General features: G+C 49.5%; 3 protein-coding genes across 3 annotated transcripts in view; 1 reads left to right on the top strand and 2 right to left on the bottom strand.

The window, feature by feature from the left end:
* Positions 1-259: 259 nt before the first annotated feature.
* rplp0 (ribosomal protein, large, P0) lies at positions 260-4531 on the bottom strand. Its single transcript, XM_083668162.1, has 8 exons — positions 4505-4531; positions 3852-3960; positions 3534-3709; positions 2714-2801; positions 2177-2323; positions 1555-1740; positions 1069-1209; positions 260-504 (listed from the first exon to the last, which is right to left on the bottom strand). The coding sequence occupies exons 2-8, from the start codon at positions 3903-3905 to the stop codon at positions 346-348; spliced, it is 951 nt and encodes a 316-aa protein (XP_083524288.1). The 5' UTR covers positions 3906-3960; positions 4505-4531; the 3' UTR covers positions 260-345.
* A 968-nt stretch (positions 4532-5499) lies between these two features.
* The window catches only part of LOC310803416 (paxillin-like), a 37598-nt gene continuing 17175 nt past the window's right edge, over positions 5500-25922 (bottom strand). The window contains exons 2-11 of the mRNA XM_083668160.1: positions 24229-24437; positions 23966-24060; positions 23701-23840; positions 23220-23421; positions 22846-22993; positions 14961-15113; positions 10847-11020; positions 9866-9947; positions 9347-9495; positions 5500-9062 (exon numbers count right to left, since the gene is read on the bottom strand). Of these exons, the coding sequence (XP_083524286.1) occupies positions 8796-9062; positions 9347-9495; positions 9866-9947; positions 10847-11020; positions 14961-15113; positions 22846-22993; positions 23220-23421; positions 23701-23840; positions 23966-24060; positions 24229-24437 (1619 nt within the window). The 3' untranslated portion in view covers positions 5500-8795. The remainder of the gene's footprint in view (positions 9063-9346; positions 9496-9865; positions 9948-10846; positions 11021-14960; positions 15114-22845; positions 22994-23219; positions 23422-23700; positions 23841-23965; positions 24061-24228; positions 24438-25922) is intronic.
* LOC310802972 (uncharacterized protein) lies at positions 11040-14354 on the top strand (the record flags this gene model as incomplete). Its single annotated transcript, XM_083667608.1, has 4 exons — positions 11040-12328; positions 13232-13340; positions 13812-13920; positions 14217-14354. Exons 1-4 carry the CDS (start codon positions 12256-12258, stop codon positions 14352-14354), a joined length of 429 nt encoding a protein of 142 aa, XP_083523734.1. The 5' UTR covers positions 11040-12255.

Here is a 25922-nt window from a genome sequence, read left to right on the forward strand (position 1 = left end):
GGAACGCAACACTACTGTGCACAGACCTGTCCATCAAATCCAGAACCGCCTAATTTTGTTAATGCTTAATTTTAATATCACACATGAACACTCGTCATGTTCTAATAGCAATACGCAATGTTGAGTCCACTCAACTTCGGTCATCTAAACATTCAAATTTTATACTGTATAGCCCAAGTGTGCTAGGCTAGGGAAAGCATACAGCTGGAAGAATTACTTGGATGGGAAAACGTTTCATAAAGGAACACAACACAAGTGATCAATTTGAGATGTTTTTTTTATTGAAAATGTCTGAATCTTAGTAGAGTCTAGTCAGCCAGCCGAGGATGGGGCTTGACCTTCCGTCTAGTCGAACAAGCCGAAGCCCATGTCGTCGTCAGACCCCTCCTCAGACTCCTCCTTCGCTGCCTCCTTGGCGGCGGGGGCAGCAGCAGCTACCTCAGCTGCAGCAGCGGGGGCCGCGACAGCTGCGAAGGCCGACGGGTCAGCGAGGAAGGCCTTCACCTGAGGGACGGAAGCGGAAGGCGTCAGTTGTGGTCCTCTGTGGCTCAGTTGGTAGAGCACGGCGCTAACAACGCTAAGGTTGTGGGTTTGATAACTGCTGGGACCATATATACTGAAATGTATGTACTCACTGCAATGTAAGTGGCTTTGGATATAAGCGTCAGCGAAATGGCATATATATAGATGCATGACCTAGGTTATTTACATTAAATGACAACGTTGTGCTTCGTCAATATAAAATGCTCATCTCTTGTCCATGTAATTGCTTTTGTACATCTTATCCATATAAAATTACCACACAATTGAGTCACAAATGAATATTCAAGTGAATGAAAAGTAAAATGAACAAGTGTGTCTGAAACCTTCGTCCCTGTCTGCCATGGGATGAGGCAGACAGAGATAGCAGGAAACAGATTCCTGTGTGCAGGGGGAACGACAGGGCAGTACTACACAAGCTGCTCTGTAACTTATCCTGCAGCGGTAACAGTCAGACCTATTCATTGACCACTGACGCCACACAAGGGTCAGAGTGGGGATGGCACCCATGTGGGCACGGCCAGTCACCTTGTCTGCCAGAGGGAAGGAGTAGTCAGTCTCCACGGCGACAGCCAGGACTCTCTTGTATCCGTTGATGATGGTATGGGGGATGGAGGCCAGGGTGGGGTAGCCGATCTCCAGGCACACACTGGCAATGTTCCTCACACCCTGAGAAGAGGGAGGGAGGAGAGCAGGGCAGACTGGTCAGGTGATGCATGTTATTTTATTTTTTATTATCAGTTCAGTCATCGACATGAGGTGTTTAGTAGCTTGGTGTCTGAGACCTTCGTCCCTGTCTGCCATGGGATGAGGCAGACAGAGATAGCAGGAAACAGGTTCCTGTGTGCAGGGGGAACGACAGGGCAGCACTACACAAGCTGCTCTGTAACTTATCCTGCAGCCTCAAACCTGAAGTAAAATAGTCTCCTCAACCTGAGCTGACAACAGCTCTAATTTGAAGACTACGGTTTAGGACGACGGACGTGTGTACATTCAGTGTGGCTGTGTCCTCACCTCGAGGAAGCGTGCGTGCAGCGCAGCCTCGGTGATGTCGAGGACCTCCGGGTTGTAGACACTGCCGTTGTCGTACACCTGCTGGATTTGCAGGCCGAAGGAGAAGGGCGAGATGTTCAGCATGTTGAGGAGCGTGGCCTCACTGGCGCCCACCTTGTCTCCGGGCTTGATCAGCTGCACGTCGCTCTGGAGGGAAGGAAGAAAGGAAGAGATGTTCAACGTACTTGTCAAGCTACAGCAACTTCCTAGCCTTCCATCAGAGACCGAGCGTGGCCTGGACGAGTGTTGTCTGAGACCTTCGTCCCTGCCTGCCATGGGATGAGGCAGACAGAGATAGCAGGAAACAGGTTTTTGTGTGCAGGGGGAACGACAGGGCAGTACTACACAAGCTGCTCTGTAACTTATCCTGCAACGTTACGGCCCTCATCACATTCACATGCATGAACTAAATTAACTGTAAGACGGTTGCAAGGGAAGACATTTCCATATCCCATACTTCAGTGTGAGAAGACTAGCATTACAGAAATGCCTTGCCAATCAATCTCAGTTCTCTATAAAATGGACACCAAGACGACGTCACCCAGAAGCCACCATTCCCAAGGCGCCTGAGGTAACAACTCACCAGGATTTCAATGGTTCCTCTGGAGATCTTGGTGGTGATGCCAAGAGCCTGGAAGAAGGAGGTCTTCTCAGGTCCCAGACCAGTGTTCTGAGCGGGCACAGTGACCTCACAGGGGGCAAGGGCACCAGCACGGGCAGCAGCGGGCACCTGGGGAGATACAGGGGGGAGGGGGCAGAGTGTGAGACCAGCAGACAGACACTAGGCCATCAATCTCCTGTTCTATCCAGCCTAAATACCCCACAAGCCAAACGTATTAGAGGGCAGTCAGACAGTGTGTTTGAGACCTTCGTCCCTGTCTGCCATGGGATGAGGCAGACAGAGATAGCAGGAAACAGTTTCCTGTGTGCAGGGGGAACGACAGGGCAGTACTACACAAGCTGCTCTGTAACTTATCCTGCAGCACGTAGTCTCACAGCAACATAGTGAAAGGTACAGATCTTCTGATATCTTCACAGCATCTACATCCTGGGTTCTCCAGTCAAGATCACTAGGTACAGTATTGGGTCATGTAGTTTACCTGTAGGGGCGGAGCCTCACCTTATTGGCCAGCAGCATGTCCCTGATCTCAGCCAGGTCCTCCTTGGTGAACACGAAGCCCACGTTGCCCTTGATGTGGGGCAGCAGTCTGGAGACAGAAAACACTGTTAACAACCATCCCTTTAAGAGCTACACTCAACTATCCCTTTAACAGCATAACGCCAGCCTCTAAATGAGATCTGAGGGAGTGTTGTCTGAAACCTTCGTCCCTGTCTGCCATGGGATAGACAGACAGAGATAGCAGGAAACAGGTTTCTGTGTGCAGGGGGAACGACAGGGCAGTACTACACAAGCTGCTCTGTAACTTATCCTGCAACAGACAGCCCTAATCACATTCACAAACCTGCATGAACTAATAAACTAGAAGCCTAAGATGGGTGCAAGACATTCCGATATCTTCTTCACCTCATCTTTCAGACTAAAGAGTTTCTCTCTGGTGAAAAGACAGACAATTTGAACACAGACCTCTGCCCGTCTCCCAAAGTGTGCACTCTTCCTCATGGGTTTAAAAGCATTGGAATGACATAAGCATGGGACAGATAAAAGTTGACACCCAATTTCTTCCACCATTCCAATGCGTGAGGGGAAAGTCAATATGCACACTTCAAGGAGGGGAGGGGGTGGTCCTCTGTGGCTCAGTTGGTAGAGCATGGCACTAACAACGCTTAGGTTGTGGGTTTGACCATATATACTGAAATGTACGCACTCACTGCAATGTAAGTCGCTTTGGATAAAAGCGTCAGCTAAATGGCATATTATATATTAAGCCAAATACTTTTCCTGGGAGGGAGGAGGAAGGAGAGATCACCTGAATACTCACTTCTCCAGGGCAGGGTTGTTCTCCAGGTGGCCACGGATGGCCTTGCGCATCATGGTGTTTTTACCCATGAGCACCACAGCCTTTCCGCGCAGGGACAGACGGATGGTCTGCATCTGCTTGGAGCCAACGTTGTCGGCCCCCACGATGAAGCATTTTGGAAAATCATCCAACAGTTGCTGCAGAGAGGAGGGTCAAGTTAGTAAAGACAAAAGGTCTCATACAGGGCAGTACTACTGCTTGTTAGAGAATATAAGTTGGTGGCTGCATGTCCCACAGCTTCTTTGCTTATGAAATGGGATGGAAAATGCGTAAACTTACGATGATTTTCATAAAATAGTTGGACTTCCACGTGGCCCTGTCTTCCCTGGGCATCTTTGCAGTGCTTCCAAGGATCGCTAAACAGCTGGTTTAAAGACAAAGGTAGTATCTACGGAGAGGAAACGTAGTTAGTGACAGGTTTGACGATGCAGCCAGCATTACATTGACAGACCGATATTCTTGTGTTGCAGTAGCTGCCTGACGTCCCCGTTAGCCACCGCACAGCTAGGTGGCTAAGCTAGCTATTCATTTTACAATCCCCCCCGCATGCGTAAAATGGATAGTCAGCTGGCTAGCTAACAAGTACCGCAGACATTGGAGGTAGTGTACAAGACTCACTAAATGACAGGCACAATCGTGTTTAAATAAAGCCATAAAAATAATAATCATAATCGGCGATTTAACTCCGTGTGTTGACCGAAGAGTCGCACATGGCGGGCCTAGCTATCTTACTTTAGTGTGCGGGCTGAACAGGCCATAGCTAAGCCACAACCTAAATCCAGCAGTAAAATACAAGCCATTCAATGACTCTCGAAGATACACTGCATACTCCAGGGATTTCTTACAAATGGGTAATATTGCAGAATTCCTGTATAACACTTATAAACGTATAAATTAATATGAGAACATGTGACGCCGGAGTTGCTGCTTACCTCACGATAGGGACGCGTGAAAGAAAGAGACCGACCCAGGAAGCGAAAGGCTCATATACAAGAGAAACAGCCAATCACAATCATAGGGCAACGAGAAGCTCCCAACATCGGCCAGTAACTCTGTCAATCAGCTCTGTCACATCTTTTTATGGGCATAGGTTCCACCTCGAGATATCCATCATATCACTCCTTCATTTAAAGAAAACATTATTTACATGGGCAAAAATGAAGTCATTTGAGAGAGAGAGAGTGTGAGTGTGAGTGTAAGTGATCGAGACGGCACACCAGCGGCCTGTTATTCCTCAAGCGGCTACAACAAACTGGCATGGCCCCTTAGATCCTCACTAACTTCTGCAGATGCACCATCGAGAGCATCCTTTCTGAAGACGGCTCAGTCAATCACTGGGGACGAGCTACCAGTCATTCAAAACATCTACACAGAAAGGCGATGTCTGAGGAAGGCTCACCAAGGACCTCAGTCACCCCGGCCATGGTCTGTTCTCTCTGCTACCGTCCGACACAGTTTCTACATCCAGGCCATGAGACTTTTGAACAGCTAACCCTAGCTGCCCACCTGCACGAAGAGAATTTGCACTGACTCTGCACCATCAACCATATATATAGCCTACACACACACACACACACACACACACACACACACACACACACACACACACACACACACACACGTTGGTTCCAGATGGTTGCTGTGGAAACAGAAGAGTCATAGAATTATGATTAAATGACAGGAGAGTCATAGCATAGGAATCACTGATGCTATTTATTACTGTATTGTATTGCTCACCATCTTACCGTAGCCTGATTTACACTTATTGCCAATTGCAGGCTTGCAAAAGTAAGAATCATTGTACAATCATTTTACAATTTCTGTATCCTGTGCATATGATCAATAAACAGACTTGACTTCTGTGTGTGTGTGTGTGTGTGTGTGTGTGTGTGTGTGTGACATTTTGAGACAAATAAAGAAGACTGTATCAGAAATAGAAGGACTTCTTTATTGGCATCAATCACATGAATTAAAAAGCATCAGCAGTCAGCCCCACACACATGAACAGGCTGCAACTGTCCCAGAGATGGGTACCCACAAACCTATACAGGCTGCACACCTGCACCCCCTCCTGGACAGTTACACAAGTACATCACGGGCAATTAACACAGGCCAGAGCACATGACAGAGGAAAATATAATCACATATTTGGGGTAAAATAACTCCCTTTAGTTAAATCAATGGGAATCAAATGAAGGGGTTCACATGTAAACATCATTGAAATAAAAGGCAGCCAAGGCAGAGAAGGCAGATAAAGCAAAGAACTGTAAAACATAAATAAAAATTAGATGAAACTCAAAGAATCACACCCCCTGGTAAGGTATATGAGGGCTTGGCATTATGTAATTGAGGAGGCTGAGGTATGGCACAGCTTGTGTGCTGTTGAGTCTCTCCTTACAGTTCCAGCTCCTGAGTCTCCACTCCCAGTTCCAACCACTGACTTACAGCCATAGCCTGCTGTCTAGCTCCAACATTTGGCCTAGAGCCTTAACCTGTGGAATAGTTCCAACATTAGGCCTACTTACAGCCTTAGTGTGCAGTCTAGTTCCAACGTTTGGCCTACAGCCTTAGCATGTGGCCTAGCTCCAACATTAGGCCTACAGCCTCTCCAGGAGGTATCATTCTGTGACATCATTATGGAGTGACTCAGGAAGCCCTCCTGACCATAGATAAACTGTTCTATTCTCTACAGTTATATAATCTATTGTAGATATAGAATTGTTCTATTATCTACAGTTATATAATCTATTGTAGATATAGAACACTTTTCTATTCTCTACAGTTAGATACTCAATAATATAGAACTGTTCTATTCTCTACAGTTATATACTCGTAGATATAGAACACTGCTATATATCATCTATGCCTCCAGACCTCCACAGTGTTAAAGACATTGCATTGCAAATTTGGCACAAGCACAGATATCTTTATTCTCTCAACGTATTTCAAAACCAAGATAAAAGAAACGACTGTGGATTTATACACACTCACACACCACACCCAATTTGCAGAGGGAATACAATTCTGGTTGGTTTGGAAACCAATGAAAATAATTGAATAGTACAAGAAACTGACTAGTAAAAAAATCTCAGTTTCACAATGATTCAGATATGCAACATGACAAGGTCACTTATCAAAACAATAAACAGTGGAGTGTGTGTGTGTGTGTGTGTGTGTGTGTGTGTGTGTGTGTGTGTGTGTGTGGCTATGTATATGCCCATAGAGCCAGCTCTTTGCATATCAGTGTGAGCTCAAAACTACATTTCTGCACAATGCGACCCAACTACACCGTCACAAACCCAAAGCCTGTCCCTAACCCAGCAAGAGTCACTAACCCAGCAGGAGTCACTAACCCAGCAGGAGTCACTAACCCAGCAGGAGTCACTAACCCAGCAGGAGTCACAGAGCGTGATTGTAATTGCAGTCGGTAGCCAATGCTGACAAAACCTCATAGAAGAATACATGTATGAATGTATTGCAGTGTGTGTTTCAGGGGAGGCGGGTGGAGAGAGAAATCAGAGGACGGGCTCATTGTGATGCATGGAACGGAATGAAGAATGGTAAAATTCCTCATTCCATTCCATGCATTACAATGAGCTGGTCCTCCAATTTCAACCTCCACCTGGTATGGATGTATTACAATATGTGTGTTTGTAAGCAGAGACGTTATGACAGCATTTGCCCTGGCCTCACTGTGTTACTTGATAAGTAACTGAGGGAAAACATATTTAAATCTTTATATCTGCCTAATGTCAACAAAATGACAAAATATTGCCCCATGAAATCCACCCCCTGTTCCATCGGCATTCACTTTAAGACTGGGATACGTGTGTTGGCAAAATACAGCAGTAAATAACAATACACACATGGAAAAAAACATCATCTCACTCCACTATTCATATTATTTGTGTTATTCTCATTATTATGGTCTGTCCTCTCAGATAGAAAGGGAGGGACAGATTCTAGTCATCACTGTTCAGTTCATGCTTATCTCCATGGCAACAGGCCTGTTACAAGAAGTTACTCATCAAAACAAGACGAAAGAAACAGAGAGGTCATCATAGTAGTAGTCAAAACTGAAAGTGTGTGTGTGTATGTGTTTTGGTTTGTACAGTTCCATTGGAAATGATGAATGAAAGCAAGCAAGGAGAGGAATCTACATCTAACACATCTATGCTGCTAAGAAAGTTTCCATAGGAAAAGTGTAGAAAAATAGACCCTGGTATCTAGACCATACCAAGCTGTGGATGCACTGTAGAGGGTCTCTGGAGGAGAGACAGTCATGGTGGAGTGGAGAGTGTTTCAGCTGGTCTTTTTACAGAGGAGGAGAGAAGGGAGAAAGAAGAGGAGGAAAGGAGGGAGAGGAGAAAGAGCATTTTCTCTTCTCAGAGAGTCAGTGTGTGTCTGTGTGTGTGTGTGTGTGTGTGTGTGTGTGTGTGTGTGTATAGGTGTGTATATGCAATGGCACCACAGTGTGTTTTACAAAAATACATAATCTGATTTGATTGTTCCAACTCCACCCATAGGCTAAGTCTGTCCCCGTGTACCAGCCAATCCCTGTTCACAAGGGACTGCTGGGACACAATCACATCACCCCTGTGACCACACCGTTGGTCACATGATACAGGGAACAGGAAGAGGTCACACATCCAAAGCTCTGAGACATAAAGACTTCTTTCATTCACAAACTGGGAACAGCTTGTTGTCCAGATGCTTATATAACTCTCTAATATGTATAAATCTCTTTGGGCTCTTTTATTTGTTAAAGATCATCCTTTTTTTTCCCAACTCAAAAAACGCCAACATCACAAGGTTCAGTTGGCTGTGAGTCCCATCAGGCCTCTCTAGAGGGCGCCAGCTGTGGCTTCTCTTATCTCACTGCCACTTCTTTTCCAGACACACACACACACACACACACACACACACACACACACACACACACACACACACAGGCAGGCAGAGAGACACAAAGACAGACACACAAACACAGACACAAACACAGACACACACAGACAGACACACACCCACAGAGACACACACCCACAGAGACACACACACACACACAGAGACACACACACACACAGAGACACACACACACACAGACACACACACACACAGACACACACACACACACACACACACACACACACACACACACACACACACACACACACACACACACACACACACACACACACACACACACACACACACACACCCCTCCTAGCTGAAGAGCTTGATGAAACAGCCCTGGCAGTAAGGTTTGTCGTTCTGCTCCTTGAAGGTTCCCTTGTTAAGCTGTTTCAGACAGAACGCACAGACAAAGTGTTCCGGGTGGAACTTCTTGGCCATGGCTGTGATGCAGCGGCCTGTGATTGGCTTCTGGCAGCCGGAGCACAGCGAACCACGGCGCTCGTGGTAGTGGGCCTCGCAGTACGGCTGGCCCTCATGCTCGAAGAAACTCCCATTGACGAAGGGAATGAAGCACTCCTGGGAGAGGAAGAGAGGAGGAGGGGGAGGAGGAGAGAGGGAAGGGAGGGTTGTAACAAAATGGCTGAAATTAACAATATTTTCTATATTCTTTTAAATAAATGTATTATTTGCTTTTATTGAATGTTTCTAAGTAATGTGCTAAATAAATAAAGTTTGATTGATTGATTGGAGGACACAGAATACTAAGCACTAGGGGATATAACACACTCACACTCACACACACACACACACACACACACACACACACACACACACACACACACACACACACACACACTCACCCTGCAGACGAAGCACTCGGGGTGCCAGAGGGAGTTGAGGGCAGAGATGTAGTTCTCCAGGATGGCGCGGGCACAGCCGCCACACTTAGGGGCAAACATGTCAAAGTAGTCCTTCCTGCAGTACGCCTTCCCGTCCTTCTCATGGAAGCCTGTAGGGGGCAGCAGAGGAACACACTGACTCTAGCTCACCCAAACACCACCACAGAACAGAGGACAACACCGGCCTACTGCCTCAGAGGCTACTGGCAGCAGCCCAGACAATCTTAGATCTTTTTTGGTTGTGGAATGTTTTTGATTCAACAACGGGTCTGGACTAAATCAGCAATAACAAGGTAATAAAATCACATTTTGGAATGAAGAAAAGACAGGATGAGATAAATGATAGTTAAGTGAGCAAGAGAGAGATTCAAGGGACAGATTGGTGAGACAAAGACATCGAGAGAGAGAGAGAGAGAGAGGCATAGAGAGAGAAAGAGAGAGAGACAGGTTGATCGAGAGAGAGGGGTGTATGGGTCCTACCCTCAGGTCCGAAGAACGCGCCACACTGGGCACAGAAGAAGTGTTCAGGATGCCAGGTCCGGTCCAGAGCCGTCACCACTTTCTACAACACAACAACAACAACAGTATTAATGAATTGACTCAAGTGTGTCAGTGTCGAGCTGGAACCAAAGCCTGCACACACAGCAGCAGCCCCCCCCCCGGTTCGGAGTTGCCAAGACCCCTACACTGGCATCACCGTCATAGTTCTGCTGTATGTGGTTCTACCAGCAGGGGGCAGCACTGCTGTAGAGGGGCTGTGTGTAGAGTAGAGTAGAGCAGGGAGGGGGCAGGAATGCTAGGAGTGTTAGCTCATGTTTTCCACACAGAGCTGAGAGGAGCTGCTTCAGCTGTAAACATGGAGCAGACTAGGACAAAGACTGAGACTACGACTGGGCGGTGGGCTTCACTGGCGCTTCTCACAAACACCCATTGTTCCAACGACCAAACCTCTCTCATATGATGCACAATCTGTGGTGTGGTTTAATATCTGCAATAGACAACATGTTGTGTTCTCTCCAAAAGAGAGAGAGAGAGAGAGAGAGAGAGATGGAGAGGGGGAAGAGTGAGAGAGAGCAAGGGAGGTGGGAGAGAGAGAGAGAGAGAGAGAAAGAGAGAACAAGGGAGTGATATACAGTATGTAGACACCACACAGACTGACCAATCAAAACGCCTGTCTCCATGGTGACTCATCCAGCCTATCCCAAGGCTAAAGTCCAGTCTCTCTCTTCTACCCTCCCTCCCGCTAATGTGTGTGTGTGTGTGTGTGCTGTGTGTGTGTGTGTGTGTGTGTGTGTGTGTGTGTGTGTGTGTGTGTGTGTCTCACCACAGGAATATGAGTGAGTGATGATGTGAGGAGTGAGAGAGGGGAACACACACACACACACACGAGAGGGAGACAGATGCAGTGATGACAGGAAATGAGTGGTGCAGTGTGTGTGTGTGTGTGTGTGTGTTACTAACATCCAGTATAGGTCCATTGCAGTAGTGGCAGCGCGGAGAGAACAGGTTGTGGTAGTCCTTCTCGCAGTAGGGGAGTCCGTCACGCTCAAAGAAGTTTTTGGACCCTATCTCATCCTGGCAGTGGGTGCAGACAAAGTGCTCTGGGTGCCATGTACGACCCATGGCAGTCACCACCTGGGCACAGAGGGAGCACAAAGGTTAGGGTCACACACACACACACACACACACACCCCACACACACACACACACACACACACACACACACACACACACAGGCAGAGAGACATACACACATACACGCACGCACGCACACTCAAATGCATGAACACGCACACACAAAACCTACTATACATGCATATGCCTAATTGATTGGTTCATCTATTTAGGATTCCAAGTTCAGTGAGTAATGAAGACCTCTGTGTTCTAAATTAATTTGATGGAAGAATGTCAACTATGCAGGCGGTGTAGGTTGCCCCGGACAACAGGGCGTGTTAACCAATCAGATCAGGACAAACAGTAATCGCGACACATTTTGAGGCTGTGACCGCCAGTCGTCAACATGCACCACAGAGGCTCTCCAGGGAGGACACAAACACTCAGCAGCCACAACATCATTAGTGTCCTTGAAGGACCTTAGTAAGAGTGAATGTGACTTGTGTGCATGTATGAATGTCTGTGTTACGAGGCTGCTGTTCAATCAAAACGGCATTCCAGCCTTTAGAAACCGTAGTGTAAAGTTTCACCAATACATCACCATCCTGCCCGGCGCAGGTTTCCTCCCAGCTCCCGCCATACCCAGGGAAGCTACTCTAAAGCTCTTTACCATGGCTAAAGTCAGACTTAAACTAACTCAACAGTTGTATAATGGATCCCTAACCCTAACTTGTATGTTAACCCCTGAGTAAAGTCCAGCCTTGGAAAGTCCAGCCTGGGAAAGTCCAGCGTTGTGTCAGACAGGCAACACAGAGTAAACATTAACACTGAGTCATCACAACATGGTTCTAGTTGGCAGGTCTTATATGGACACAGGGTTCTGTCTATCTGTCCGTCTGTATGCCTGTCTGCCCGTCTGTATGTCTGTGTGTCCATCCACCTGTCTGTCTGCCTGCTGACCTAATTTTGCCAGACCAAACAGTGGCATTTCCAGGGATAATCACTCTGTCCTTGGGGAGAATGTCCCATGTGTTGAATAGGGCAACCCCGGACTTTGCAACCGTGTTCCTGGTCTGGTCAGTCCGGTAAGTACCTGGCACTGACCATCCATCTGTGCTGCCAACAGCCGAGGAGGAGCCACCCAGTCTGGGTTCTATAAATGGCCGACTCCACCTCACTGCAGAAGGGTTAACATTAGCCACCTATTAGCTACGGTCGCCATCCACCAGCTACGTTCAAGTCCATCCATCTCTACCATGTTCTCCTTCAGAACCGCGTTGGTGCTGTCTCTTCTGGCTGTCACTGTGGCCTCGAGCTCCTCCTTCAGCGGTAGGTCACCTCTATGTCTTCCACTTTTCTTTTTTCTTTTTTTTTCTTTTTTAAATATGCTTTGAGGACATTTCTGCTTTATTGGGATAGAGACAGTAGAGATTGACAGGAAGGACAGAGACAGTAGAGATTGACAGGAAGGACAGAGACAGTAGAGATTGACAGGAAGGACAGAGACAGTAGGGATTGACAGGAAGGACAGAGACAGTAGAGATTGACAGGAAGGACAGAGACAGTAGAGATTGACAGGAAGGACAGAGACAGTAGAGATTGACAGGAAGGACAGAGACAGTAGAGATTGACAGGAAGGACAGAGACAGTAGAGATTGACAGGAAGGACAGAGACAGTAGAGATTGACAGGAAGGACAGAGACAGTAGGGATTAACAGGAAGGATAGAGACAGTAGAGATTGACAGGAAGGACAGAGACAGTAGGGATTAACAGGAAGGACAGAGACAGTAGAGATTGACAGGAAGGATGGGTGAGAAAGAGGAGGGATGACATGCAAGATGTGACGAGGGTCGGAATCGAACCAGGAACCTTGTGATTATGTGGGCTTTACGCCAATAAGCTCCCCTCTGTCTTCCTGCTCTTACGTAAAGTGTTGTCTTACTCAAGGTCTACTCCTGTCCTGTGTACGGTAGTGTCTAGGCCAGGGGAGGCCAGTGGAGGTAGAAATCAGAGGACGGGCTCATTGTAATGCATGGAATGGAATGAGGAATGGTATCAAACACGTACGTGCTCAGTTCACACAGTACGTGTCTGATACCATCCCTCATTCCATTCCGTTCCATGCATTACAATGAGCCTTGTCCTCTGATTTCTACCTCCACCAGCCTCACCTGGTCTAGACCTACTGCATCTGTGCTGCTGGCCATGGTTGATGTTGTACCTGTATGCAGGTAGTACGGTCCATCATCCTGACCTGAGCTCCTCAGAGCTGAGAGAGCTTTACAACAAGGGAGTGATGACAGCTGAGAAGATGAGGAGACCGGTCCACTGGGGGGTCAGGTGAGCCTCCTCACCATTACAGACCAAGCCAAGCAACTGGCAACTTAATGTCTGTAGACTTGGCTGTTTTGATCACCCTTTCTCGCGGAAGACTTTGATTTGTGATTCAAACTAAATCGAGATGAGACTTGTTTAAATTCCAGTGTGTGTGTGTGGGTGTGTGTGTGGTATGCAAAGAGATAAAATATTAGTTAACTTGTGAAAATTTAAAATAAAGTGATTCATCTTAATCTTACTGTAGTTGTATTGTTGTACCAGACAGTTTAGTGTAGTCGTATGTGAACTGCAGTGGAGGCTGGTGGAGGTAGAAATCGGAGGACGGGCTCATTGTAATGCATGGAATGGAATGAGGAATGTTATCAAACATCATTCCTCATTCCGTTCCATGCATTACAATGTGCCCGTCCTCCGATTTTTACCTCCACCAGCCTCCACTGGTGAACTGCTGTAAAGTGGTTATTTTGTCCCCAGACTGACGCTGGTTGACGGGACCAAGTGGTTGGTCCATAAAGGACCTGACTACGGGATCAGCTCTGACACCGTTGTGGTTAACGCAGGGAACATGCGCTCTGGCTGGACGGCAAGTATTCAAACAAATAGAAACACAAAACATTCAAGTCGCCACTTAATGGCCCAATATTGGCTGGTTGATTCCACCATTGAGGCTGTGCTGCTCCAACCTTTAAATATGTTTGAAATGTAAAACATTCAAATTCTGCAATTCACACCTATGCAACCAGACAATCAAACCATCTTCCCCCCCCCCCCCGTGCCAAAATAATATGGGTCAAATCTCCAAACGGTTATTTTTTTTCTGTTTATATCATGTCTTAAGAAGTGACATGTTGTTCTTTTCCTTTATTGCGATCCGTATAGGTCCGTACAACCAATCATTTAAACGGATGTCTGACGGTGAGTGATTTCGTGAGGGCAGGAGGACCAAACCCCTACAATGTGGTGTCGGACAACTGCATCTGGGCAGTCAACCGTATGATGAGACTGTCATGTCCCTAGCTGTTGGCAGGATGGAGCCACGTCAACAATGCACTGTTGCTAGGGTGAAGTTGAACTACAGTGTCAGTTACAATGTTACGACATGTTAACTTCATCTGTGCGATGCTTCAACTTAATAAAACTAAGGAAACAAAAGATAAATGCAATGTGGGCTGATCTCTTCACCAAACCATTCACACATTCCGAGGCTGTGACCAGCTGCCAATCATCAACGTGCAGCAGAGAGATAACCAATCAGGGGAGAGGAAACACCACTGTGTTCTATTCTATACATCTATTCTGTATACCTCAGGGAAGTTGATGTAATAAGCTGAGGATGAGTGAATGTTATGTGGGCCTAAATGAATGCCTGTATGCCGGTTTGCATGCCCTGTGTCTGTGCGTGTGTGTGTGCGTGTGCGTGTGCGTGTGCGTGTGTGTGTGTGTGTGTGAGAGAGCTTGTGTGTGTGTGTGCGTTTGCGTGTGTGTGTGTGTGTGTGTGTGAGAGAGAGCTTGTGTATGTGTGTGTGTGTGTGTGTGTGTGTGTGTGTGTTTGCGTGTGTGTGTGTGAGAGAGAGCTTGTGTGTGTGTGTGTGTGTGTGTGTGTGTGTGTGTGTGTGAGCTCACCTGTCCAACGATGGGTTTCTTGCAGGCTCCACACACACCCTTGGCCACCGTCTGCACCCCCAGGCGGTTAAGGTCAGACTGGAGACTCCCCAGCATGTTGTCCAGCTTGTTGCCCTGCTTGGGGGGTCCGGTGGGGGAGACCTGAGCCTGGATCTGGGTCGGGGGGGAGAGAGACATGTTATCTAACCTTTATGGATCCAGGGGTGTCCAATGAAGACGAGAACACTTTACAAGACGATAGGAACAATAACATACAGCCACACACACACACACACACACACACACACACACACACACACACACACACACACACACACACACACACACACACCTTCAACTAGAACATAGAGCCACCCACACACACACAAACACATACAAACACACACAAACACACACAAACACACACAAACACACACACGCACACACACAGCCTCAACTAGAACATACAGCCACATGCACACACACAGCTTCAACCATGATGATTCATTCACAACTAGAACATACAGCCACATCAGAGGAGGCTGGTGGAGGTAGAAATCGGAGGACGGGCTCATTGTAATGCATGGAATGGAATGACAAATGGTATCAAGCACGTGTGCCTGTCCTCCATTTCCTATCTCCACTGAGTGTCCCCACTGAGCCAAATACAGTTCATACACACAGCCTCAACTGTGAGCATTCATCCAACTAGAACATATCATATATAGAAATACACTCTCTGAGCACTTTATTAGGAACTCCTGTACACCTTCTCATGGTGGAGGTGGTGTAATGGTGTGGGAAGTGTTTTCTTGGCACACTTTGGGCCCCTTAATACCAATCAATCATCGATTGTTCATGGCCACACGGATCTGAATCCAATATAACACCTTTGGCATGTGGTAGAATGGGAGATTCACAGCTTGAAAGTGCACCTGAAAAATCTGCAGGAATTGCGTGATGCAATCATGTCATCATTGACCAGAATCTCAAAGGAATGTTTTCAACATCTTGTGGAATCAATGCCACAAAGAATTGAGGCTGTTTTGAGAGCAAAGGGAGGCCCTACCCAATATTAGTATAGTGTTCCTAATAAAGGGAGGCCCTACCCAGTATTAGTATAGTGTTCCTTATAAAGTGCTCGGCGAGTGTATAAACACACTGCAATTTGTCCTACATGATGCTGTACATATTGTGAATATGCAGAGAAAGTATTTGCCGACTAGCTGAGATAACCATAATCAAATAAAAATGACTTGTAGAAGTTTTCCTTGGTGAGAAATCCTGACTATCGCTGGGGCTGCAATCTTCTCTAGAACTGTCAGTCTGGTCACCTGACTGTCCTTACACCAATCAGCTCTCTCCGTCTGAGGACAGTTCAACTGTCACTTTACAGAAGTTCAAAGGCTTTCTTTGTGTTCCTGAGAACTAAAATGAATTGGCGCTTCCTTCCTAATTTGTGCAAGCGTGTTTTTTATGATTTGTTTCATGTTGAGTTAATCAGAGGGACTTGAATGAGACTCTCTGATTACTTCTGAATGGGCCTTTATAGACACAGCAGTAATTACCCCTGGTGGTACGCCTCTCCCCCTCCCTCTCCCTCCTCCCCCCAGCTCCCCCAGGACCTCCTTAGACATCTCTCAGTGTACAGGCTGACAGGACCCCCCCCCCCCTCCTCCCTCCCTCTCTCCCTCCCTCCCTCCCCCCACATTCCCCAGGGCTGCCTCAGACATCTCTTACAAGCTGACAGGCCTCTCCCCCTCCCTCCCTCCCTCCCTCCCTCCCTCTCCTCCTCCCTCAGGCTAGAGGACATGTTCACAGTAACAGCCCAGATAAAGACATGTAGCACACAGGAACACTCATGTACCACTCAGCCCTGATACTAAGACACCCTCATACTGGGTGTGTGTGTGTATGTATATGTGTGAGCCTGTGTGTGTGTGAGCCTGTGTGTGTGTGTGTGTGTGTGTGTGTGTGTGTGTGTGTTTTGGTCCATGTGAGACAGGGGGGGTCACTCCTCGTCTGGAATGGTGTGGTCATTTGAGCTTTGTGACCCAGTCACATTCCATAGAGGGGAAGAAATAGCAGCTCTGTGGGGCGCATATCCTCTGATACACACGCACACACACACGCACGCACAGAACGAGAGGGGGAAAGACAGAAAGAGAGAGGAGAGAGAGAGATCAGTTGAGTGTGTGTGTGTGTGTGTGTGTGTGTGTGTGTGTGTGTGTGCAGGTTAGTGTTAGTCATACTGCATTTAGGCCTGCTGAGGGAAGTCGTCTACATGGTAGCTTTACTGTCATGTACCTCGTCAGGTTACCATGGCGTTACGAGCCCCTCATACACCACAGCACATGGCAGGACAGTGTGGCTATGACACGGGGGTAGGGTGCCACGTTGCCCCCCCTAGCCCCCCCCCCCCCAACCCCCCTCCGACCCCCTCTAGAAACACACGTGGCGCCAGACGTTGGTAGACGTCAGTCTCTAAAAGCAGGACAGTCGCCGGTCTGAATGTCAACCTCATAATGTCAGCCTCGTAATCTCTACAGGAGGAGTCACACACACGCACACGCGCACACTAAAGAGCAGCAGGATCACAACCCTCCCATGCATATCCTCTGATACAAACACGCACAAATACACACACACACACACACACACACACACACACACACACACACACTCAGTTGTGACAAAACAAGCTGAGTGACGACACAAAGACTGATCATGATACTTAGACGCATTGACAGTGAAGAGGACAGAGACAAACACACAAACACACAGAGAGAGAGAGAGAGAGAGAGAGAGAGAGAAAGAGAGGGGTGACTGTGTGATAGTGAGAGAAGCAGATGAGGAGGAGGTAGAGAGAGAGAGAGGGAGAGAGAGAGAGAGAGAGAGAGAGAGAGAGAGAGGGGGGTGACTGTGTGATAGTGAGAGAAGCAGATGAGGAGGAGGTAGAGAGAGAGAGATGGAGGAGAGATGGAGAGAGGTGATCCATGCCTGCATTGGAGGGAAGATGGGGTCGTATTCAGTCTGGCAGCCCACAGACACAAACACCTTGGGAGGAGGAGGAGGGGGAGGGGGGGTGACGGGCTTGGGAGGGGGGCTGGGGGAGGGAGGGGCCACCTGCACTGGGGGAGGGGTGGGCACCCGCGGGGGAGGGGTAGGCTCTCGTGGGGGAGGGGTAGGCTCTCGTGGGGGAGGGGTAGGCTCTCGTGGGGGAGGGGTAGGCTCTCGCGGAGGAGGGGTAGGCTCTCGGGGGGGAGGAGTCTGGGGAGGGGTGGGCTCTGGCTCCACAGGTGGGGGGGTCGGAGAGCGCGGAGGAGGGGGGGTGGGCTCCTTGGGAGGGGTCGAGGGGGGTGGAGGTGGGCTGGGCTGCTTGGGAGGGGGTGGAGGTGGGGGAGGGGGGGTGGGGTCCTTGGGAGGGGGCGAGGGGGGTGGAGGAGGGGGAGGGGGAAGGGGAAGGGGAGGGGGTGTCTGCTTGATGGGGGGAGGTTTTTTGGGCGCAGGGGGTGACATTGGAGGGGGGAGGACTTTTCTCTGAGGAACAGGTGAGTCATAAGGAATGATGATCTGAAGGGAGAGAGGGAGAGAAAAGAGAGAGAGAGAGAGAGGGCAGGAGGAAAGAAGAAGTCAGATCAAAACCCAGGAGATCCGCTCTACAGGTCCTCAGCTTACGCCAGTGAAATAAATAACGATTCAAATAAAGAGATTACAAAGATAGAAACTATTCATCGATCATCACAGTCCAAAAGTCAGAGACAGAACAGTACCACCCTCCTCTAAACATCTCAAATAAGGACCATCAACAGACTAAACTCCAGTTCCTGACAGATCACGTCTGTGTCTCTAGAACCGAACCATCCGTGGGTTGAGAACGCTCGGTGGTCCAATGAGGTGAGGGAACAGTAGCTCCTCCTCCTCCTCCTCCCCCGTCTCTCTACCTTATCCACCGTGGGCGAGGCCACGCCCTCCTCGCGCGTGCGCTGCGGGTTGGACATGACGATCACGCCCTCCGTCAGCCAATCGTCTGGCGGCTGTTTGCGCCGGCGCTCCGTGCGGCCGATACCCAGCTTGCCTTGCAGCTCCTCGATGAGGCGGTCCTGGGAGGAGCTCTTGTTGAAGATGAGCGGTCCGAGGCCCAGCTTCCTCCGCAACGCCACGTCGCGGTACATCGGGTGCACGTTGGTCGTCTCCTTGGTCCGACGGATCACTGACTTGAGCTAGGGGGGAGGGGGGGGGAGGGGGAGGAGGTAAGGAGGCGGAGGCCACACCCCTGGAGCGCATGTCAGGGTTGCAGTGCAGTGCAGAGTCCTTCAGAACCAGTCCAAAATCCACAGGCGACAGGCCCAGTCACAGCAACACAGGCCCAACACAGGCACAGCAACAGACCCAGGCACAGCAACAGAACCAGTCCCAGTCCGGTCCATATAGTCATATAGCAGCATTCCAGTGGACTCCACTCTCTGCTCAGTACCAGTCCAGTACCAGTCCAGTACCAGGCCGGTCAGATCCACAGCAGCCAGGCTGCAGAGTCCCGCCATGCCAGCTGACTGACAACCACACATCCATTCTGCTCATCATCACACACATACTGGACACTCCATGTGCAAAACAAACCAACACATCTTTTGCTCATGCGCTACGAAAGCTGACAAAAATTCAAACATATGGTGTGTGTGTGTGTGTGTGTGTGTGTGTGTGTGTGTGTGTGTGTGTGTGTTGACTAAACACCCAAAGTAAGATTCATTGTTTGCACAACCACAGCTAGTTCCTCCTTGGTGAGGTGGTGTCTTAAGAGGACCAGCTGTGAAGAGAAAACCCTCCAGCATATACAGACTGCTGCAGAGTGTGTAGATGTGTGTGTGTGTGTGTGTGTGTGTGTGTGTGTGTGTTTATCTGTTTGTGTTTATCTGTGTTTATCTGTGTTTGCGTTTATCTGTGTGTGTGTGTGTGTGTTTTATCTGTGTGTGTGTGTGTGTATCTGTGTTTGTGTGTATCTCTGTGTGTGTGTGTGTATGTGTGTGTTTATCTGTGTGTGTATATGTGTGCAAAGCTTTTTGCATTTGCATCGCTGCTTGCTTGCGTAAGAGGACAAGCCCAGCCCTGACTCACACAGCATGACTCACACAGCTCCGGTAAGCAGCACAGTCAAACACAGTCCCAGCAGCGAGTACAGGCGTGCACACTCTACATACACCCTACAGTACAGCCAAGCCTTCAACCTTAACCAGAACACTCTACCCTCTTCACAACCCCAGGGACGTTCACAATCACCCACGTTCCCCACAACGCTGACAATACACAATCCATGCATGCTTCACACCTCAAGCAGAGGGAAGAGTAACTGTCTGTGTGACAAGATGCCGTGCGTGTCTTCAGGTCTCTACAGGGGTCAAGGTGTGTGTGTGTGTGTGTGTGTGTGTGTGTGTGTTCATGAGAGCTGCTCTCCCTCTTCAATCATAGGCACCACTGACCAACAGTATTGAATGAGCCATCGTCTAATAAAAGAGCCGAGGCCACCAGGAGCTGTAATGGATCTGATTGATAATGAACGTGTGTGTGTGTGTGTGTGTGTGTGTGTGTGTTCCAGATTTGAGTGTATGACACAGGGTGGGGAGGTGGGGAGGATCTGGCCTCTAAGCCTTGGCCTGATAACAGAACCACCATATGACGCCTGAGAGGCATCCAGCTCTGGAGCTTATTCTGGGAGAGCAGCCCAGGGGGGCGGGGGGGCAGGGGCGTACTTGTCCAGAGGCCGAGAGCCTCTCCACGGCCGAGGGCTGTAGCAGGGGGAGGTCCAACGTGGGGTCGGGGGTCCCGGGGCAGGAGGAGGGGGTCAAGGACTCGTCCATCCAGCTGGCCTCCGTCAGGGGGGTGTAGGTGCCCTCCCGGGGTGTGCTCTGTCCAGGGTAGATCCCCTCCTCGTCCTCCCAGGTCCTCTCCTCCTCTCCTGGCCCAGCGTAGCCCCTCTCCAGGCTGTAGGACACAGGTCCCCGGTCCAGGCTGTAGCTCTCCCTCTCCCTCTCCCTGGCCCCAGGCTCTGGCGTGGTGAAGCTGAGGGCCAGGAGCTGGTCCAGGGCGTCCTCCAGGAGGGGCTCTCTACAAGGCAGATTGATGGTGGTGGGGAGGTGTGGGCGGGTTGTCGGTCCAGCTGGCTGCTTCTCCGGTGGGGAGGATAGAACAGGGCTCGGGCCCTTAGCAACCATAACCGGGCTGGGAATTTTAGCAACCCTAACAGGGCTGGGGCTCTTAGCAACCGTAGCCGGGCTGGCGCTCTTAGCAACAGTAATTGGAGTAGGGCTCTTAGCGACCGTAATCGGGCTGGGGCTCCTAGCAACTGTAACCGGGCTGGGAGTCTTAGCAACTGGAACTGGGCTGGGGGTCTTGGTAACCGTAATCGGGCTGGGGGTCTTGGCAACCGTAACTGGGCTGGGGGTGTTTGGGTCAGAGCCGGTCAGAGCCGGGCCGGTGGTGGTGGAGACCTCAGTCAGAGACTCCAGGTGGGAGGTCAGAGTAGTGATGGTGACAGGGTCCGTCTCTCTACCCGGGGGGAAGAGCCGGGTCTGGGACACCTGCAGGCTCTGGGAGGAGCTTATCACCATGGTGGAGGAGGAGGGGGCGGGGCTGGAGGAGGACGGGGGGGAGAGGCTGGCTTCCTCATCTATGTGGAGCTCTAGAGAAACGGGGGTGCAGGAGGGGGAGGAGTCACAGAAGGGCAGGGGGGGCTCCAGGAGGGGGGCGGGGGCTGCAGGGGTAACAGCCACAGAAGGGGGGTTTCCTCTGGGGGAGTCTGCTGCCACAGGGGGGTCTGCCACCAGGGGGGGGTCTGCCAGGGGGGGCTCCATACTGACAGAACACTGAGAGCCAGACTGACAGACAGGCAGCAACACCAGAGATGGACAGAACAGAGGAATACAGACACACAATGATACAGACGACAGGGAGAGAGAGAGAGACAGAGAGAAAAGAGGGATGAAAATGAAGCGGTTGAAAATGAGGAGAGCAGTAGAAAAGGGGAACTGCCACCACGGCAGACACGCATCACCATGACAACCATGACCACTTCCTCAATGTGGCTTTGTCATCATAGTGACGAAGTTACAGTGAATATGACAGGGATGAAGTTACAGTGAATATGACAGGGATGAAGTTACAGTGAATATGACAGGGATGAAGTTACAGTGAATATGACAGTGATGAAGTTACAGTGAATATGACAGGGATGAAGTTACAGTGAATATGACAGTGATGAAGTTACAGTAAATATGATGGTGTTAATGTTTCAGAGAATTTGACGGTGACAAAGTGTTCAGATAACTCACACATCAAACCAACCACTAACCACTACACTGAACAGGCCGACATCATGAGATATCCCTCCTGCTCTCAGCCAATGACAACGGCCGTAGAATCCCACAGAAAGGAGAAACAAGGGTTGGGGTGACTCCTTCTAGGGTTGGGGAGACAGCTGTTCATGGGCTACATTAAAATGTGTGTGCAGGACTTCAGGAGAATCTCTCTCTCTATCTATCTCTCTATCTACATTGTGGATGTGGTAGTCTGGTGATACAGTGTTGTCTCTTGGAGAACATGATGATTGATGACAGGGATATTAACACCCAGGAGAGAGACCGACCACTGGCAGAGCGACGGCAACGCTGCCAGGGAAACCCCCACCAGGAAACACCGCACCCATCCCTCTCTATCCATCTCCCTCTCTATCCATCCATCTCTCTCTCTATCCATCCCTCTCTATCCATCTCCCTCTCTATCCATCCATCTCTCTCTCTATCCATCTCTCTCTCTATCCATCTCTCTCTCTCTCTATCCATCTCTCTCTCATCTCTCTCGCTATCCCTCTCTCTCTCATCTCTCTCCCTCCCTCCCTCCCTCCTCCACTCACGTTGCTCTGGACCTTGAAGTCCGAGAGGGAGGCCATGAGTTCGTCCAGCTCCCTGGTGGCCGAGGAGGCGGAGATTCTCGCCTGCTGCTGGGAGGGCGTTTCCTCCTGTCCGTCAATCAACTCCTCTGACACCACTAAGGGGGAGGGGCTACCGAGACAGACGAGAACACACAGTAAAACATCAGGTCCATCAACATCATGACAGTTTACTTTATTTTTTTAAAATTACTTTTAAGTTTTGTTTTTTGTTCCTACAGCAGCACAAATCAAGAAAACCCTTCTTGGTCGATTCCATTTCCCTTAGAGTAATATCCAGTTTGGAAGTACACAAAATGTATTATTCCGTATTGGGTTAAACCATCTGTGGTCCTTACGTAGGGGAGGGCACAGAGCTCTCCAGCTCATCCAGCAGACTCTCCACACTGGGGCGGACGTCCTCGATGCCCCTGGCCCCCCCAACCATGCTGCGCTTGGGCTTCTCCATGGTGGGCGGGGGCACCTTGCCCCCGGCCGAGACGCCGTTCTCCTGGACATAGTGGGTGGTGCTACTGGAGGGCAGGGGCGGAGCTGACTCCTCTACAACACAGGAAGAGGAGGGTACAGGTGACCTATCACAGACGACCTTCCACAGATGACCAATCACAGCGCACACAGCAACATACATCATCAATGCAGCTGTCTGTCAGTGGTCTAAGTGGATCAACATTAGGCAAAATTGGAAATATGATTATGCTAAAACTCCTGGAGAGATCTTTCCATCCCCCCTGCCTGCCTCCCTTGCTCCTTCCCTCCCTCTCTCTCCCATAGTCTCCCAGCCTCCCTCTCTCTCTCCCTCCCTCCCTCCCTCCATCTTACCCTCCGTAGGAAAGGAAGGGGAGTTGTGCTGAACAGAGTTGAGCTCCAGCAGAAGGCGGTCCAGCTCTGACAGGTTGCTGCCCAGGGAGGAGCTCATGGCTGCGGCCGAAGCCTCCGCACTCTTCTGCTTGTTGGGGAAACTGCAGGGGGATGGAGAGAACGGAGAACTGCTTGGTAAACGAGTGTATGAAGGGGAAGAAAGAATAAAGCAAGGTTTGGTTAAACAGGTGGTTTGTTATTCACTTGACATGGCTCAGTGACGTACCTGTATACGTGGTCCTCTTCGCTCTGGAGGGGCGGGGCCAAGGTGGGGCTGCTGCTGTCCCTGGACCAGGGGCTTCTCTGGGCAGAGCTGTAGGACTGAGGGAGGGGGGGGTTAGAGAACTGTGGTGTTTTGAGGTTCATCCATAGTACAGTGTGTGAGAGTACTCTTGAGAGAAATGTTGACTGTTGAAAAGGTGTGTGTGAGTCTATGACACTACTCTATGTATGTGACTAATATCTGTGTGTGTGTGTGTGTGTGTGTACCTGTGAGGAGGAGCGGTGTGACTCAAGGGGGTCCAGCACCGTCCCGTTCAGCGCCTCAGCCGAGGGAGGGGGCGGTACCGGGGGCGGGGCTGACACTTCCTGGTGGGCGTATCCTCCCGTGGGGAAGGAGTACGGAGTCTCGTCCTGAAGGAACACGGGCCGTTTGGAGATGTGGGAGGTGGTGGACTCCAGGTCCGCTAACAAGGCATCTGGAGGAGGAGAGGAGAGGAGAGGAGGAGGAGAGTAGAGGGACTGAGGTTAAAACCAGACACAGAGAGACTACATGAAAGGCTCCATGCAACAGGTGTTGATCCCACTGGCCTCCTCCAGCTGGGCTAGACAACAGGCTTGGACACGCTGGTTGATCCCTTGAATTGAACTAGGAGACTTCATAAATCATCGTCATCAGTATTCACAGCCTAAGGGGTTCAGACTCTTCCCAACGTGTCAAACCACACAGCTCTGAGTAGGCCTATTCACTCACACACACACACACACACACACACACACACACACACACACACACACACACACACACACACACACACACACACACACACACACACACACACACACACACCTCAGAGCAGCATTCAGACACAATCAGCAGCAGAGTTAGGTTCTAATCCACATCTCTGAATCATACAGACTGTCATCACCACTCCTCTGGTTACTCATTCTCTCTCACACACACACACGTACGTACACACACGCACATGCACAAACACACACACACACAAACACACACGCACACACACACACACACACACACACACACACACACACACACACACACACACACACACACACACACACACACACACACACACACACACACACACACACACAGCTCTACCCTCGGCCCTGCCAAGACCAGAGCGTGTGAAGTCACTCTCCAGCCAACCTAAAGACAGCTCCAACCTCTGACAAGTGTTGACTCTCGATCACTCTGCTGCCGGCCGCCACCCAGTTTCCTACTCAGAGGGTTTCACAACAGTGCGTAGTGGAAGTATGTGTGTTTAGAAACTCTCTACCTTCCTAAAGTAATGTCTTCTCCCCGTCTCTACCAACACTAGCATAGGAAACAAACTGACATATTCAATGTTTCTATCTGAACATAACACAGCCTAGTCATACTGGAGCAGAGCAGAGTACATAGTTTAATCATTACAGAGACTAGCAGCTATAAGGAAGTCATGTTGATGGTTGTGACAATGTAGCCCAGAGCGCCTGGCAGACAGGGTCCAGAGACACACAGTATCAAACGTCTCAACAACGTACACAAGCCCAACCGGTCAACACACGGTGAGCTGCACACGCACAGTCCTCAAGTCAACAACACTGTTACTATCACCATCACAATTACAACCTGGTGACGTACTTCTGAACCAATCACAGTTAAGAAGAGTGAACACAGAGCTCTACGAGGACAGAGCAGAGAGAGAAGAAGAAGAAGAAGAACCCTATGAGGTCACAACTACGACAGGAGAAGAAGACACACCTGAGAGGGTAGACACACAACACCACCTACCTACACACCCTGGGAGGAGAGAGACGAAGACAGAGGAAGAGGAGGGAGAAGAAGAGGAGGAAGAGAAGAAGGACTAAAGCGACCCAAACAGCCTCTTCTCCGCCAGACAGAACCCTCCAGTCTTCACTAACCCCCCAGCTGCTGGAGGGCAATGACAGATTAA

This window comes from Argentina silus (assembly GCF_951799395.1).
Source record: "Argentina silus genome assembly, chromosome: 4".
Classification (NCBI taxonomy): domain Eukaryota; kingdom Metazoa; phylum Chordata; class Actinopteri; order Argentiniformes; family Argentinidae; genus Argentina; species Argentina silus.